This window comes from Salmo salar, chromosome 02 (assembly GCF_965601325.2).
Source record: "Salmo salar chromosome 02, fSalSal1, whole genome shotgun sequence".
NCBI classification, from domain to species: domain Eukaryota; kingdom Metazoa; phylum Chordata; class Actinopteri; order Salmoniformes; family Salmonidae; genus Salmo; species Salmo salar.
In genome coordinates this window covers 23,696,916-23,715,281 of record NC_138292.1, presented here as the reverse complement: position 1 = coordinate 23,715,281, position 18,366 = coordinate 23,696,916, and the positions used below count along the sequence as shown (strand labels likewise).

Genomic DNA, 18,366 nt, shown 5'->3' with positions numbered 1-18,366 from the left:
GTCACTCAGAGTCAGAGACCCCTGGTTTGGAGATGCACCTATGAGCCAATGGCGTTCCCTCCACCTCTCAGAGGGAGAAAGACAGAGTGACACGTACACGGAGAGAAAAAAAATAGTTTTCAGAGAGACAATAGAAACAGAGATCCACTGCAGCAGAACTGTTGGCTGGCTGTTCCATCTATGGAACCTCCTGTCAGACAGTCAAATTAAAGCCTAATTGATGAACATGGGATTAGTCTGGTTTGATCAGTCAGGAGAGCAGAGAGGGCAGAGAGAGTAGGGAGCAGGGCAGCACCATGGCAAGAGGCACATGGGGACCACACTGTGGTAATTGAAGTATGCTGTGATCTAATTAAGCACACAGTCTCTTATTATTATTGTGTGTGTGTGTGTGTGTGTGTGTGTGTGTGCGTGTGTGGTGTGTGTGTGTGTGTGTGTGTGTGTGTGTGTGTGTGTGTGTGTGTGTGTGTGTGTGTGTGTGTGTGTGTGTGTGTGTGTCTGTGTGTGTGTGTGTGTGTGTGTGTGTGTGTGTGTGTGTGTGTGTGTGTGTGTGTGTGTGTGTGTGTGTTTAACTATTCAAGAATGGTAAAACAAAAAAGTTTGACCAACTGGGGACATTTTGTTAGTCCCCACAAGGTCAAATGTTATTTTTAGGGGGTTTAGGGTTAAGGTTAGAATTAGTGTTAGGGTTAGAATTACCGTAGGTTTAGGGTTAGGAGATAGGGTTAGTTTTAGGGTTAGGAGCTAGACTTAGGGTTAGGTTTAAGGTCAGGGTACCGGTTAGGTTTAGGGGTTAGGGAAAATAAGATTTCGAATGGGACTGAATTGTTAGTAGTACAAGACTGTGTGTGTGTGTGTGTGTGTGTGTGTGTGTGTGTGTGTGTGTGTGTGTGTGTGTGTGTGTGTGTGTGTGTGTGTGTGTGTGTGTGTGTGTGTGTGTGTGTGTGTGTGTGTGTGTGTGTGTGTGTGTGTGTGTGTGTGTGTGTGTGTGTGTTCACCCTGTTGATGAGCTCTCCCACCATGCCGGTCCAGGACCCGTTGGGTTCAGGCGCTCCATACAGCCCATCATCAACCAGTTTAATTCTGAAGGAGCACTTCAAGATGTCTGCCAGCTCTCTCAACATGTCCACACAGAAGCCCTCGTACTGGTCATTCCCCTGGTACTCCTGGTAGTTCCCCTTACGCATCACATAGGGGCTCTCCTGCACAGAGAGGAAGGGGATAGGGAGGGGACAGAGGGATGCATGTCAACTCTGGCATTACTATGTGTAGGAGACTGATATGATTTACTAAAATGACCTTAGGATATACACTGAGTGAACAAAACATTAAGAACACTTTTCTAATATTAAGTTGCACCCCCTTTTGCCTTCAGAACAGCCTCCATTTTGTCGGGGCTTAGACTCTACAAGGTGTCGAAAGCATTCCACAGGGATTCTGGCCATGTTGACTCCAATGGTTCCCACAGTTGTGTCAAGTTGGCTGGATGTCCTTTGGGTGGTGGACCATTCTTGATACACATGGGAAACTGTTGAACGTGAAAAACCAGCAGCGTTGCAGTTCTTGACAAACTCATACTGGTGCGCCTGGCTCCTACCGTCATACCCCGTTCAAAGGCACTTAAATCTTTTGTCTTGCCCATTCACCTCTGAATGGGACACATACACATTTCATGTCTCATTTTTACATTTACATTTTAGTCATTTAGCAGACGCTCTTATCCAGAGCGACTTACAGTAGTGAATGCATACATGTCATTTAATGCATTTTTTGTTTTTTTTGTTCTAGCCCCCCATGGAAATCGAACCCACAACCCTAGCATTGCACACACCATGCTGGCATTGCAAACACCATGCTCTACCAACTGACCCACAGGTAAGACCTGTCTCAATTGTCTCATGGTTTAAAAAGTGGATTCACCTGGTCAGTCTATGTCATGGAAAGAGCATTCCTAATGTTTTGTACACTCAGTATATGGTGGTCATAATAAAGGTTTTGACCTCACCAGTATGGTGGTCATAATAAAGGTTTTGACCTCACCAGTATGGTGGTCATAATAAAGGTTTTGACCTCACCAGTATGGTGGTCATAATAAAGGTTTTGACCTCACCAGTATGGTGGTCATAATAAAGGTTTTGACCCAACCAGTATGGTGGTCATAATAAATGTTTTGACCTCACCAGTATGGTGGTTACAATAAATGTTTTGACCTCACCAGTATGGTGGTTACAATAAAGGGTTTGACCTCAACAATATGGTTGTCATAATAAAGGGTTTGACCTAACCAATATGGTTGTCATAATAAAGGGTTTGACCTCACCAATATGGTGGTGACGATGAGGGTCTTGTTGGCCAGTGTCTCCGAAACGTTGATGTCCAGACTGGTGGCGTTCATAGCCAGTGTGTTATTGGAGTACCAGATACCAATCTGAGAGAGAGAGAGAGAGAGAGAGAGAGAGAGAGATATAATAATTGCAGGATGTGTGTGATTATACAGGAGGTACAGTAAATCATGTGACAGTGTAAAACAAGAAGGAACTAGAATCCAGAGGACAAGCCCAAGGCACTTTGATAAACTATATGAAGATAACTCTGAATTATCATTTTCTTCTAAAGACCTATATTTCTAGGAGCGTTGTAGATAGATGTCAGCACCCTCACTGTGTTCAAAATGTACAACGTTAAAGACCTTCACGTTCAGATGGAAAACCATCTAATTAGAATACGAGTGCTACATTTTTGGAGATCCCCTTGGAGTCTCGTATCACAAATGTCAACCCAAAAAACAACCATTGATTTTGATGTTCTATTTAGCCTTTAGTCCTCAGCTGGTGTTATAGCTAAGTACATACTGTAGCTAGCTAATCACAAAGCACTTCCATAGTATAACCAATTCTAATTATGTGGCTAGAATGTCACTGTTATGGAGGATTACTGTCAACACAAAAGCCATTTTGTGTCAAACTCTGTTTCTCTATAATCCCAGTGCCCTCTGACCTCTCTGTGACCCCTGCGGTGTTTCTCCAGAATCCTCAGGGTGTAGTTGGTCCTCTGTCCTTTACTGTTGAACTCCACATGGCCTGTCAGACCATCATACTCCACCTGACAGAGACAGAGACAGAGAGACAGAGAGAGACAGAGAGAGAGACAGAGTGAGACAGAGAGAGAGAAATATTATTTATGAAGCCAATTAAGCTAATTTGAATTGAATGGAATTTAATGAATTGAGAGAGAAAGAGAAAGAGGTACACGAGAGAAAGACAGAGAGAGGGCGACAGCGATACAGAGAGACAAAGAGAGAGAACAATATACTTACACTACACATATCTAGTACACAGTGTGACAGTGCTGACAGAGCTTGATAGAGCTAAGATGAATGGAGTGGTGGTGAAGATGGAACACACCCAGTGGTTTGATAACAGAGACAGATAGGCCTGTACCGAGGAGACAAAGAGAGATGGAGCACAGGCAGCCATGAGGATAGCTCGTCAATGAGCACACAGACAACCAGCCTCGTCAAATAACAAAGAATAACAAGGGAGGAAGAGAGCCGGAAGGAAGGAAGGAACAGACAGACAGACAGACAGACAGACAGACAGACAGACAGACAGACAGACAGACAGACAGACAGACAGACAGACAGACAGACAGACAGACAGACAGACAGACAGACAGACAGACAGACAGACAGACAGACAGACAGACAGACAGACAGACAGACAGACAAGAGAAGAGTGACACAACCACCTATTACAATCAACACTGGACCCCAACACAACGACATGGTGGGCAGGACAGGAGTGTGACCCAACACAACGACATGGTGGGCAGGACAGGAGTGTGACCCAACACAACGACATGGTGGGCAGGACAGGAGTGTGACCCAACACAACGACATGGTGGGCAGGACAGGAGTGTGACCCAACACAACGACATGGTGGGCAGGACAGGAGTGTGACCCAACACAACGACATGGTGGGCAGGACAGGAATGTGACGGACTGATATGCTGTAGTTTCTGGTGACTTGTTTAATGGGGCTGCCATTGGTATCTAAATGGCAGATATATTGGTATGAGAAGAAACAACTATCTTCTTTGTCAAATGAAGACTCAAAATGAAAGTGAAGTGTGTGTGTTCTTGTGTGTGTTCATGTGCCTGTGTGTGTGCCTGCGTGTTTGTGTGTGTACTGACCATGCGTAGGTAGTTCATGAGGCTGGTGCCGTGTTGCCAGATCTGAGGAGAGGTGCAGCTGAGAGGTTTGACTCCAATCTCCTGACTCCTGTTGAGCTCCCTCACCGCCCCCACCACAACGTGCACCGCGTCAAACATCAACGCTGACGACAACTGGAGGGGGAGAAGGAGGTGCACGGGGGAAAGAGAGGAGAAATGGGCAGAAGGAGGAGAAGAGAGTTGCAGGAGGGAGGAGAAGAGGGGTGGTGGGTAAGAAATTGCAGGAGGGACGAAGGGGTAACATGGTTCATAACATAGTAATGACTTTATTCAATTCTGGTGTCTGTATTTGGTGATTCAATGAGACAAGCATCCATATGGACCATTTGATACCTACACACCAGGAAGTAACACTTGTTACCATACAATTTCTCAGTTAATACAAAGGTATGCACCAGCTGACACAGGGATGTGTGAATGTAACACCCTGGTAGAACATACCGCAGGCCCGGGGTAGATGAGATCACAGCCCTCCCTCCAGGACAGGTTGAGACTCCTGATGAACTCCAGGTAGAACGGATGGGTGATGTTGAACATGGAGAACCCTATGATGTTGGACTGGTCATCGACTATGTCATCCAGCCTCAGCAGGGGGAAGTCCTGGGAGAGGGTGAGGAGATGATATGTTGGGTGAGTGACGTGTATGAAATCTCAGAAACCGAAACTCTCTAGCTCTGTTTTGTACTGTCAAAACTGTGAATATATGTAGAGGTCAGAGAACATAGTTTACATTAAGCCTTTAAAATCGATAGATCAATATATCCCCAAGCAGCTGGGAGAGAGTGAACGGTCAGTTATACACAACAGCGAACCAATCTGTGAGTAGAACAAAGCTGAGTGTCACGCCCTGACCATAGTAAGATGTTATTTTCTATGGTAGAGTAGGTCAGGGCATGACAGGGGGTTTTGTGTTTTTCTATATCTATGTTTAGTTCTAGTTTTCTATTTCTATGTTGTTGTTTTTTGGGATGATCTCACTTATAGGCAGCTGGTCCTCGTTGTCTCTAATTGGAGATCATACTTAAGTAGGGTTTTTTTCCACTTGTGTTTGTGGGTAGTTGTATTCTGTTTAGTCTATGTACCTGACAGAACTGTGAGCTGATCGTTTTCACTTTTGTTATTTTCTTTAGTGTTCTGTGTTAAAATAAATTTCATCATGAGCACTCAATACGCTGCGCTTTGGTCCCCTCGCTACGACAGTCGTTACACTGAGACTCAAACCCAACAAGCCATGGCTTCCCTTAGAGGAAAAGACAAAGAACAACTTGGAGATGCAAATGAGAGCAACGAACAGCTGAAGGATATCCAGTGCTCACCAAAACAAACAACTGTTACAATCTGTTGTTAAAAAAGTAGATTCTATCATGTAAGCTATGCATATACAGGACGGGCACGTGGATGAAACAATAAAATTGGCCTTCTGGAAACAAAGGCGCAAACTTCAGAAGATGAACTGGATCAGCTAGAAAACAGATCGAGACAAAATAATACAAGAATATTGTCCCTACCAGAAGACAAGAAAAAAGCAGACCTTTCCAGCTATGTGATCAAGCTGATATTGGAGGAGCTTAGTGTGGACTTATTACCGGAGGATCTGGAGCGAAGACATCGGATCGGCGTGAAGCAGAAGAATGCAAAATACCCTCACTTGGTAATCTTTAATCTGTGGAACTATCAGACCACACAGGGTTATAAAGAGATCAAGGTCCACGGTCAGTCCATTTGATTCGTCCAGGACCTGTCTCCAGGTTGAGAGCTTCAAATTCCTTGGTGTCCACATCAGCAACAAATTAGAATGGTCCAAACACACCAAGACAGTCGTGAAGATGGCACGACAAAGCCTATTCCCCCTCAGGAAACTAAAAAGATTTGGCATGGGTCCTGAGATCCTCCAAAGGTTCTACAGCTGCAACATCGAGAGCATCCTGACCGGTTGCATCACTGCCTGGTACGGCAATTGCTCGGCCTCCGACCGCAAGGCACCTTAGAGGGTAGTGCGTGCGGCCCAGTACATCACTGGGGCAAAGCTGCCTGCCACCCAGGACCTCTACACCAGGCGGTGTCAGAGGAAGGCTCTGAAAATTGTCAAAGACCCCAACCACCCCAGTCATAGACTGTTCTCTCTACTACCGCATGGCAAGCGGTACCGGAGCGCCAATTCTAGGACAAAAAGGCTTCTCAACAGTTTTTACCATCAAGCCAAAAGACTCCTGAAGAGGGAACCAAATGGTTACCCGGACTATTTGCATTGTGTGCCCTGCCCCTCCCCTGCTACTCTCTGTTTATCTTATATGCATAGTCACTTTAACTATACATTCATGTACATACTACATCAATTGTCCCGACCAACCAGTGCTCCCGCACATTGGCTAACCGGGCTATCTGCATTGTGTCCCACCACCCGCCAACCCCTCTTTTTACGCTACTGCTACTCTCTGTTCATCATATATGCATAGTCACTTTAACCATACCTACATGTACATACTACCTCAATAAGCCTGACTAACCGGTGTCTGTATATAGCCTTGCTGCTCTTATTTTCAAATGTCTTTTTACTCTTTACTTACCTACACACATACACACATACCTTTTTTCGCACTATTGGTTAGAGCCTGTAAGTAAGCATTTCACTGTAAGGTCTACAGCTGTTGTATTCGGCGCACGTGACAAATAAACTTGATTTGATTTGATTCTTCTAGACTGAGAAACAAACACAAGCAATTAATTCCGATCAGACAGTCACAGGAGGAAAAAGGAATCAAGTCTCAACTCTGATTCCCGGCAGTACTGTGGGTATGGAAGGGAACACAGAGAATGGAGTTCACAAGCACTGAGGAAGCCCTGAACAGGCTCCCTGAGAAGAGGCAGAAGCAGGAAAAAACAGATAAGCATACTAGGCTACAAACAGAGATGCCCCAGACCAACTTATTGTAAATTCAGACAATATTCCTTCCCCCTCCCTCCAATACAATCTAGAATCTATTGTCCCCAATTAACTGTTCTTCTCTAGGAAGTAACAATTGAATTAGCCAATGCCAATTAGATACATGAACACTGAAAATACAATATAAAAGAGAAAATATAGTATGTAAGTCAACAATTGTAAATAATTGTTCTATAGATGTGTGTTTGTGTGGGCAAGAGGGTGTGAGTGGGTGTATGTGTGGGTATGTGTCTGTGCATATGAATGGGAGAGTGAAGGAGGGTGAATATGAATATGTGTAGGAGGGCGGGAGAACATGGGTGCATGGAGGCATAGGGTATAGGTTGTATGTGAATGAAGGAGAATGGATGAGTATTTACAGTACATGTATAGAAGGGTGTAAATGTGTTTGAGAAGAAGCGGGAGACAGAGGTTGGGATAAACTTGGCCTGGGTGGGTAAGGGAGGACAAGGAGGGGAGGTGGGGACAAGCTTGGCCTGGGTGGGTAAGGGAGGACAAGGAGGGGAGGTGGGGACAAGCTTGGCCTGGGTGGGTAAGGGAGGACAATGAGGGGAGGTGGGGACAAGCTTGGCTTGTGGGGGCAAGGAGGAGCAAAAATGGAGGTGGGGTGTGGTAAAGGGGTGAGAACAGGGAGGGGGAGGTGGAGAGGGATGGATCTGAGAGAGAGAAGGAAGGACTTAATTATAATACAATGTAATTGTATTTATTTTACCTTTATTTAACTAGGCAAGTCAGTTAAGAACAAATTCTTATTTTCAATGACGGCCTAGGAACAGTGGGTTAACTGCCCTGTTCAGAGGCAGAATGACAGATTTGTACCTTGTCAGCTTGGGGATTTCAACTTGCAACCTTTCAGTTACTAGCCCAACGCTCTAACCACTAGGCTACCCTACCCTTATGACTTGTAAACTCGTTGTAAAATTAATAAGAGTTCTGGACAGATTAGAAAAGGTTATTGAATCATTATTATCATTATTATTCCTTGTTTTAAGATTTAATGGTGGTTATTAGTGAGAAAAGGAGAAGGGCTATATCAGGGAGATTGGGAGGGGGTGACTGGGAGGGCATCAGACACTTCTCTGAGGTGTGCCTGGGGCCTCCATTTCAGTCTCTCAGAGGACCCACTCACCCTAAGTAGACACCACCAGCCACTATACTTACATTTCATTTATAAGGTAATACAAACCAACCACAGTACTTAAGTGGCAGTCTTTCTTCAAATGTATGTATAATGTATTATCCACAGTTTGTTCTGGTACATTAGGACAGGTGTCAGAGCTAAAAAGCCCTAAAAGGCATAGAGCCATAAGTACTTTGCTTCATGTTTTTGTGTGTGTTTTGTTAAATATCTGCTCAGCCCACACACTCTATATATACTGCTCAAAAAAATAAAGGGAACACTAAAATAACACATCCTAGATCTGAATGAATGAAATAATCTTTTCTTTACATAGTTGAATGTGCTGACAACAAAATCACACAAAAATAATCAATGGAAATCCAATTTATCAACCCATGGAGGTCTGGATTTGGAGTCACACTCAAAATTAAAGTGGAAAACCCCACTACAGGCTGATCCAACTTTGATGTAATGTCCTTAAAACAAGTCAAAATGAGGCTCAGTAGTGTGTGTGGCCTCCACGTGCCTGTATGACCTCCCTACAACACCTGGGCATGCTCCTGATGAGGTGGCGGATGGTCTCCTGAGGGATCTCCTCCCAGACCTGGACTAAAGCATCTGCCAACTCCTGGACAGTCTGTGGTGCAATGTGGCGTTGGTGGATGGAGCGATACATGATGTCCCAGATGTGCTCAATTGGATTCAGGTCTGGGGAACGGGCGGGCCAGTCCATAGCATCAATGCCTTCCTCTTGCAGGAACTGCTGACACACTCCAGCCACATGAGGTCTAGCATTGTCTTGCATTAGGAGGAACCCAGGGCCAACCGCACCAGCATATGGTCTCACAAGGGGTCTGAGGATCTCATCTCGGTACCTAATGGCAGTCAGGCTACCTCTGGCGAGCACATGGAGGGCTGTGCGGCCCCCCAAAGAAATGCCACCCCACACCATGACTGACCCACCGCCAAACCGGTCATGCTGGAGGATGTTGCAGGCAGCAGAACGTTCTCCACGGCGTCTCCAGACTCTGTCATGTCTGTCACGTGCTCAGTGTGAACCTGCTTTCATCTGTGAAGAGCACAGGGCGCCAGTGGCGAATTTGCCAATCTTGGTGTTCTCTGGCAAATGCCAAACGTCCTGCACGGTGTTGGGCAGTAAGCACAACCCCCACCTGTGGACGTCAGGCCCTCATACCACCCTCATGGAGTCTGTTTCTGACCGTTTGAGCAGACACATGCACATTTGTGGCCTGCTGGAGGTCATTTTGCAGGGCTCTGGCAGTGCTCCTCCTGCTCCTCCTTGCACAAAGGCGGTAGCGGTAGCGGTCCTGCTGCTGGGTTGTTGCCCTCCTACAGCCTCCTCCACGTCTCCTGATGTACTGGCCTGTCTACGGGTAGCGCCTCCATGCTCTGGACACTACGCTGACAGACACAGCAAACCTTCTTGCCACAGCTCGCATTGATGTGCCATCCTGGATGAGCTGCAATACCTGAGCCACTTGTGTGGGTTGTAGACTCCGTCTCATACTACCACTAGAGTGAAAGCACCGCCAGCATTCAAAAGTGACCAAACATCAGCCAGGAAGCATAGGAACTGAGAAGTGGTCTGTGGTCCCCACCTGCAGAACCACTCCTTTATTGGGGGTGTCTTGCTAATTGCCTATAATTTCCACCTGTTGTCTATTCCATTTGCACAACAGCATGTGAAATGTATTGTCAATCAGTGTTGCTTCCTAAGTGGACAGTTTGATTTCACAGAAGTGTGATTGACTTGGAGTTACATTGTGTTGTTTAAGTGTTCCCTTTATTTTTTTTGAGCAGCGTATAATAACTATGTACTGTATTTATACTATGATCCTTCCATTCTATGGAATGCCTACTGCCCTCATATGTCATGTCTGCTAAAATGTTTTACTTGGTTCTTCAATGATAGATGAAACAGTTAAGGTTAACTTTGATTCTATACATGGCCAACAAAATCTAACTTATCACATGGAATGATTGGGGTAAAAGCGTATGGTTCTCGAACACTTAAAAAGATTGTCAGCAGATGTGGTTTTCTTGCAGAGTAAAAAAAAATTTAAGGAGAAATTGAACATTTATGGAAGAGCTGAGTTGGAGAGGCCTATGCTGCCACGTACTGTAGTAACCACAGAGATATAGGCATCCTGATAAATAACAATACATAATTTTCCCTTGTACCTTACATGGTGAAAAATACAAATTGATTTCATTGTACTGTATATCCCACCATAGGAAAATCTGGTGGGTTTTTCATAGAATTTAAGCAATATTAGATCAAATCCAGAAAGGAACTATTATTTTAGTTGCTGACTTAATAAATCATGCATTCGATAAGATTCACAGACTTAGTAATACAAAAGGCAAATTTAAATGTAATCTCTACAAATAATACATTATCTGATGAACTTGCTTTAGAAAGGGGCACAAAACAGGGATATCCCCTCTCCCCCCTCCTGTTTGCACTGGCAATTGAACCACTTGCAGAAATAATTAGACAGGACCCAAACATTACAGGTATCAGTATTGGTAAACATGAATATAAACTAAACTTATTTGCAGATGATCTCCTGATATACCTGACAAATTTTGAAAACTCAATGCTACCTTTGCTAAAAATATTTTCAGAACACTCAAAAATCTCAGTATTTAAAATTGACATGGAAAAAAGCGAAATAATGTCAAATGGGAAAAAATAAAAAATAACTCACCATCTACAGCAATCCTTTAAGTGGACCATAAAAAATATACTTACGTTGCTTAATAAGAGACAATAAACAACAAATATATTAAAGAGGATAAAGATCATTTTATTCCATTATTCAACAATATGAAAGCAAATCTAATTCAATAGAATAATTTTCACATAAATCTTACAGGCAAAATAAACCTCTAGAATGGCATGGCTCCCAAAGTTTTATATTTATTTTTGGTAATACCAATTACCCACTGAAGATTTCCTGTTAATAACAAGTAATTGACAGTTTCCATGCCTTCTTTAAAAAAAGTATACTCAGTCATAACAGACTTTAAATGGGCTAATAAAAGTAATAGAATAAAAAGGAAAGTTTGACATCTCCCTAAGCCTGAGGGTGGTTTTAACATTCCAGCCTTAGAATTGTATCAAATCACTACCAAAGGCTTTGACTTGCAACATATAGTTGAATGTACTAAAGCAGAACAATGGGTACATATTGAAGATGCACATGCTCATCCCCAGAATCTTTTTACATGTCTATTTTCAAAGGATTAAGGTAAGAACATTAACAACTTCATAGTTAAGAACACTATAACAATGTGGAATAAAATGTAACGTATTCTACAAGAACCTAAATCACTCCCTAAAAACACAACCTTATGGAACAATCCTTGGATAGCTTTTCAGAATTCACAAATAAGTTGGTCCACATGGAAAACTAAAGGCATGGAAACCGTAAATGACTTGGTAACAGGAAATACATTTATTTCCATGACAGAATGAAAAAGTAATTTTGGACTGACCGAATGTAGATAGTTTCAAATACATGGAAGTTGAAAGTTACATATCATGAAATTTCCATTTGAAATCTTTTGGACATCAGAGCAAACTAATAAAACTACAGTTAACGAACATTTACCATTAATCCAGTTTAATCTAACGTATAGATTGTATTATACAAAATACATAATTCATGTGGAAAACTAACAATGATTCAATAATCCATGCTTTCTGGGAATGCTATCAAGTCCAAAAGTTACAGGTGGAGATAGAAAATTGTCTGTCAGAAGTATTACAATATAAACTTTTAAGCCTTCTGTCTGCATACTGTATTTAGGTCTCCCGAGTGGTGCAGCGGTTCAAGGCACTGACCGAGAAAAACGAATTGGTACAATTTAAGGCCACGTGACAAACAATAATACAGGCACTAGGGATGGAGGTGTGAGCATGCAGGACTGGGCAGAGGAGATGTAGTTGTTTTTTGTGTGCGTCTGTAACTTGTTTGTTTGTGTATGTTTGTATGGTGTGAAATAAATAATGTAAAAAATATATATATACATTTGAGAACATAACATTTGAAATGTCTTCAGGGTAAATCCAGTTGAATTCAATCCATTTTTGACAGCAGCCTTTCGATTTGAACGAACCTTCCATACATATTTGCCCATGTAGTGCTTAGAATGTGACTTTTTGGACCTGAATGCCAAAACATTCAAGAGATAAAGGTACTCAAAGTACCCATTTTGCATACCCCACCATGCCATGAGACATCTATGTCTTCATCACTGGAAAAGATAAACGGTTGAGATTACATCACTTATCATTTCTGAAGATATGTTTCCTTTAACCTCAATTATATAAAAAAATATTTAAACTACTATTTTTTAATACACTATATATATTTCAGCCACACCCATTGCTGACAGGTGTATAAAATCGGGCACACGGCCATGCAATCTCCATAGACAAACATTGGCAGTAGAACGGCCTTACTGAAGAGCTCAGTGACTTTCAACGTGGCACCTTCCCAACAACTCAGTTTGTTAAATATCTCCCCTACTAGAGCTGCTCCGGATTTCATGGTTCGGGCTAGGCCCCTTAGTTCCAGCGAAGGGAAATCTTAACGCTACAGCATTCAATGACATTCTAGACAATTCTGTGCATACAACTTTGTTGCAACAGTTTGGGGAAGGCCCTTTCCTGTTTCAGCATGACATTGCCTCTGTGCACAAAGCGAGGTACATACAGAAATGGTTTGTCGAGATCGGTGTGGAAGACCTTGACTGGCCTGCACAGAGCCCTGACCTCAACCCCATCAAACACCTTTGGGATGAATTGGACCGCCAACAGCGAGCCAGGCCTAATCGCCCAACATCAGAGCCCGATTTCACTAATGCTCTTGTGGCTGAATGGAAGCAAGTCCCCGCAGCAATGTTCCAACATCTAGTGGAAAGCCTTCCCAGAAGAGTGGAGGCTGTTATAGCAGCAAAGGGGGGACCAACTGCATATTAATGCCCATGATTTTGGAATGAGATGTTCAGGGAGCACGTGTCCATATACTTTTGGTCATGTAGTGTATTTCTCTCTGTGTGTTGTGATGTGTTTCTCCCACTTGGCAAGCCCCTGGCCCCATCCCTCACACATACCCAGGGACAAAGAGAGGGAGTGGGAAGGAGGCGGAAGGAAGGACACGGAGGAGAGGAAAGGTGGAAAGATGGCAGGAATGCTAAGAGGCGTTGTTGCATTCTTACCATGGTGGTGAGGATGTACTTGTAAAACGCTGATGTCATCCCCAACTCTGACGCCTGTGGAGAGAGAGAAGCGAAGGAGGGAGGGGAGACAGAGAGAAGGAGAGCGAGATAGAAAGTAAGAGAGAAGAGGGGGGAAGATAGATGGGGTAGTGGTAGGAGACAGAGTGAGGGTGAGAAGGACAGAAGCAGAGAGAGAGAGAGAGAGAGAGAGAGAGAGAGAGAGAGAGGTATGATGAGAGAGAGAGGGATGGAAAGAGAGAGCTTACCATAACCACAGTGTTAAATTGTCAAACTTACACAATAAAGCTTAAGGCAGAGAGTAGACAGAGCAGAGAAGCAGAGAGCAGTGGTAATGCATGTACTGACAGACATTCAGACACAGTTCTATATAAAGGCCAATCTCTGAGTCACTCCTGTGTCTGACTGCTGTTGCTACAGGCTGTACAATATACATCATCATAACACCTATGGACCCATTATCACCACTGAATATGGATTACCACATGTCAAATAGACATGCTGTCAGTACGATTTAAGCTGCTTAAGATAATTGAACCATTGTTGCTCCCTGTATAACTTCACAGGGTTCTCTGCATTACTGTCCTGTATCCAGCAAGCAATAATCATCAGTCAAATTGTTCTTGAGCTAGAAGTAGACCCAGACCACATATTTAGGATCAGATTATTATACCATTGGCCCTGATACTAAATCAGTCAATTGGTACAACTTCTCAGCCTGATCTCAGATCTGTTTGTGTTCTGCATGCGACAACTCGTGTAGCTACTCTATAAAAGCCACCCTAGCATTGAGGCATGACCCCTGACCTTTTTGAGGATGAGGTAGGAGATGGAGGCGTTGGCGTCGATGATGATGGTGGCCACCTTGTCGTCTCGTATCTCCTTCAGCAGAGGGGTGGGATCCAGGCTGTCATCCAGCATCCTGATTGACAGCGTCTCCCTGGAGATCAGGAAGCGCCGCACTAGCTCCTCCAATCGCAGAAGGCCTGAGGGGCGGAGCCGGGAGAGAGCCGGAGAGAAGGGGAAGAGAAGGGATAGAATAACAGAGACATTTTGAGACTTAATTTAACATCCCACAAACGAACATGGGATGTTGGAGATTGGCATTGTAAAATGCATAGAAAGTGTGCTATATTGGTAGTTCTAACAAGAGATCCTATATATTAGGTTCTGGGGAGATTCAATAATTATATCGTGCTAACCCACCACTGTGGCATTGACATAGAACATCTAGAATTTGACATTGTTGCCTATTGCATGTATATTGTATAGCACTGTGAAATGTGTCCTATTCTGAGAGAGACGATGTGGTTGAAAGCAATTGAAAAAACTGACCCACCACTCCACTACGGACGGCCTGGTAATTACTTAGCCACGTACATAGCAACAAGACCCACTAGGGACAAGCCAAACAGAAAAGCGAAATGAACGTCTACTTCTTTCTCTCCCATTGGCATTCACAATATCAGACGTCTCCGGTGACGACATGATGCATCAACACATGACGCGTTCGTTCCTCAAAGCATTCTGTACTGCATATATACAGTACTGTAGCTAGTCCCTGGGCCAAACACTATGGAATGGTCCTTGGGGTTTAGAATATCAATTCTAATTCCCATTCTAATTCTATATTCTCTAGTAAAACGCTGCTAGATAAGTAAATAAAAGGAGCTACCAGCATCTGGGGAGCTTCACAGGGAGCCAGAGGGGAGAGAGAGAAGGGAGGGAGGGACAGGAGGGAGGGAGGGAGGGAGGGAGGGAGGGACAGGAGCCTGCCAGAGAGTAGGCCTGTAAGCAGTGTGATAATCACTGAACCAGGCCAAAAACGTTAGTTTGAAGGAGGAGAAAAATCAATACTCTCTCTCTAGCTTCCTCTCTCTCTTTATCACTAACCTAACCTCTCCATCTTTTGCTCTAGCTCTTTTGTATCTCTCTCTTTCTTTTCCTATCCTGGTCACTTCTCCTCTTTGCTCTCCATCTCCTTTCTCATAATCTCTCCCCTGTCCCTCTATTCCTCTCTCCAGCTCTTGCTTTCTCTCTCTCGATCCCTTTTTACCACCTCCCTCTCCCCTCTCCTTCCTCTGACCTCATCCATCTCATAAAAACTGCATAATGGCACTAGATTAATAGCTGGACGTGACCCATACATAACTAGAGAAGGAAACCTCCCCAAAAACATTTCAGTGAGCCCCAAAAAAACGGAAAATGCCTGGAAATCAACATAAAACATCTTTGTCCATGCAGCAACCGAATGGACACTATAAGAAGAAAAACCAAAACCACCTTGGTCTCCTTGCATTACTCATCACTACATCTGATATGTGATGGACGGCGGCCCCACCTCTCACACACACATAACGTCCACTTATCCTGAAAGCCACTCGACGGAGGTAGATGGAAAAATATGAAAACCCCTGTTGGTTGTAACCATGGTGTGTTAATCGTCTATCTCTCTGCAGCACACTGACTGTATGTACGTGTGTGTGGAGGGAGTCAGGCAGTCAGCCTGTTGAGTGGCTGTTAGCACCTTTTCTGCAGCCATGGCAACCAGCAGCTCCGCACAGCAATAGCTCCCACAGCCAAGTGGGTCAGAGAGTCTGTGGGTAACGGTAACCTTGACAAGCTCACTTCCCAGGCAAATATAGAGCCTCATCTGCACCCGCAATCACTATATCACCATGACTACCGTACCTGTTGCTTTTAAAACCTCTTCCAAATAGAGAAGCTTTTTGTAAACACATCAAATAGACACAAGTCTCACATCAAACATCAGCAAATGGAAGGAAGGAAGTAGGCCTGTGTATCACATCAAAATCACTGATCATATCGGTGTACAGTTTCTGATGTATTTCAAAGGGTCTCATGTTCAAAGTGACAAGTCTATGAAGAGGAGAGGAGCTCTTCATTTTCTGAGACTGAAACAGGATTACAGCTCTTTGGAATAATTACTGTGCATCAATCATTAAATCAATAGTCTGATAGAGCAACGTACAATTGTTAGAGCTCAGTCTTTATATTGTATCAGGAGCCTGACAGGTGGTTGACTGTCTGGCCAAGTGCTGGAGGATGAGTAAGAAGTAGATACTGTTGGAGTGTGATTGTATGGACCACGAGTTGTGTTGTTTGTATGTACAGTTTAGTGAACTTTAAGAGTAGCCTGTTAGAATGAGTGTCTAACAGCAGGGGACAGTCATAATCGCGCAGACAGTGTGAACGTGCCAAGATGCCGTGAGCTCGCACAGGGTGTGTGAGTTGCACAAACACCCACACACACACACACACACACACACACACACACACACACACACACACACACACACACACACACACACACACACACACACACACACACACACACACACACACACACACACAAAGGAACACACAAAGGCACACACACAGGGCCTCCCGAGTGGCGCAGCGGTCTAAGGCACTGCATCGCAGTGCTAGAGACGTCACTACAGATCCGGGTTCGATCCCGGGCTGTGTCGCGACCGGAAGACCCATGAGGCGGCGTACAATTGGCCCAGCGTCATCCGGGTTAGGGAAGGGTTTGGCCGGCTGGGATTTCCTTGTCCCATCGTGCTCTAGCAACTCCTTGTGGCATCCGGGTGCATGCAGGCTGACTTCGGTTGACAGCTGTACGGTGTTTCCTCCGACACATTGGTGCGGCTGGCTTCCGGGTTAAATGGGCATTGTGTCAAGAAGCAGTGTGGCTTGGCAGGGTCGTGTTTCGGAAGGACGCATGGCTCTCGACCTTCGCCTCTCCCGAGTCCATACGGGAGTTGCAGCGATGGGACAAGACTATAACTACCAAATGGGGAGAAAAAGCAGTAAAACGTTAAAAAAAAGTTATAATAATTTAAACAAACACACAATTACATCTACATCCATGTGCACACAGTACTCACACTCGGCCTTGGAGCAGACCAGGCTGGCTGAGGGGTAGCTGAAGGATCGCAGGATGGCTGCCACGGCCAAGCTCAGGTCCTCGTTGCTAGGGTACAGACTAACTGAGGCAAAACGCAGGTAGGGCAACCTGGGAGTCTCCTCTGGACCGATCTTTACATGAGGAATCTGGAGAGGAGAGGAGAGAGGAAAGGAAAGTAGAATAGGAGAGGAGAGAAGAGGAGGGGAGGGAAGGAGAGTATAAAGGAAGAAGCGAGAGAAAGGAAGGAAGAGCAGAGAAGGCAATGATATCAAAGAACCAGTATAGAAAGCATTAAGGAGCGAGAGAGAGAGAGAGAGAGAGAGAGAGAGAGAGAGAGAGAGAGAGAGATAGAAAGATGGTGGGAGGAAACAGAAATGAAGAGAGGCGGGAAGAGGAGAACAGAGTGAGAAGGGATAAAAGGCCAAAGGGAGTAAAGAGTAAACAGATGGAAGAAGTGGTTGATGGTTAATTACATGAGGAGAGATTGAGCACTCCTGGGAGACTCAATCTCCTGACACTGTAACGATAAACAAGGGTGTGTGAGAGAGAGAGAGAGAGAGAGAGAGAGAGAACGTGCATATCCATGCATGTGTGTATATGTTTGTGCCACTCACCTCCTTCTCTCCACATATATGACTGACAGTAGAGCCAGAAGCAGGGCTGTTGGCAGGGCCTATCACAGACACCACTCCTTTAGGTAGAATCTGGCACACTGAGAGGACAGAGAGACAGAGGAACAGGAGTCAAACAGGTGCACTTCTCTTAAAATAAATGACTTGTCTAGGTGCTCTGTTAGTCTGGTGGGAATGTATTACTGTCTTTTTTGTCTGTTGCTATAAATGTTGAAGTGCAGTCTATTGTTTCTAATGCTT

General features: G+C 44.3%; 1 protein-coding gene across 2 annotated transcripts in view; it reads right to left on the bottom strand.

The window, feature by feature from the left end:
- LOC106576347 (glutamate receptor ionotropic, kainate 5) overlaps positions 1-18,366 on the bottom strand; it is a 96,390-nt gene that overhangs the window by 7,084 nt on the left and 70,940 nt on the right. For both annotated transcript variants that reach the window (XM_045700561.2, XM_082961040.1), the window contains exons 4-12: positions 18,109-18,206; positions 17,475-17,640; positions 14,371-14,549; positions 13,546-13,599; positions 4,673-4,831; positions 4,193-4,345; positions 2,998-3,102; positions 2,321-2,428; positions 999-1,202 (exon numbers count right to left, since the gene is read on the bottom strand). In XM_045700561.2, coding sequence (XP_045556517.2) covers positions 999-1,202; positions 2,321-2,428; positions 2,998-3,102; positions 4,193-4,345; positions 4,673-4,831; positions 13,546-13,599; positions 14,371-14,549; positions 17,475-17,640; positions 18,109-18,206 — 1,226 coding nt within the window. The remainder of the gene's footprint in view (positions 1-998; positions 1,203-2,320; positions 2,429-2,997; positions 3,103-4,192; positions 4,346-4,672; positions 4,832-13,545; positions 13,600-14,370; positions 14,550-17,474; positions 17,641-18,108; positions 18,207-18,366) is intronic.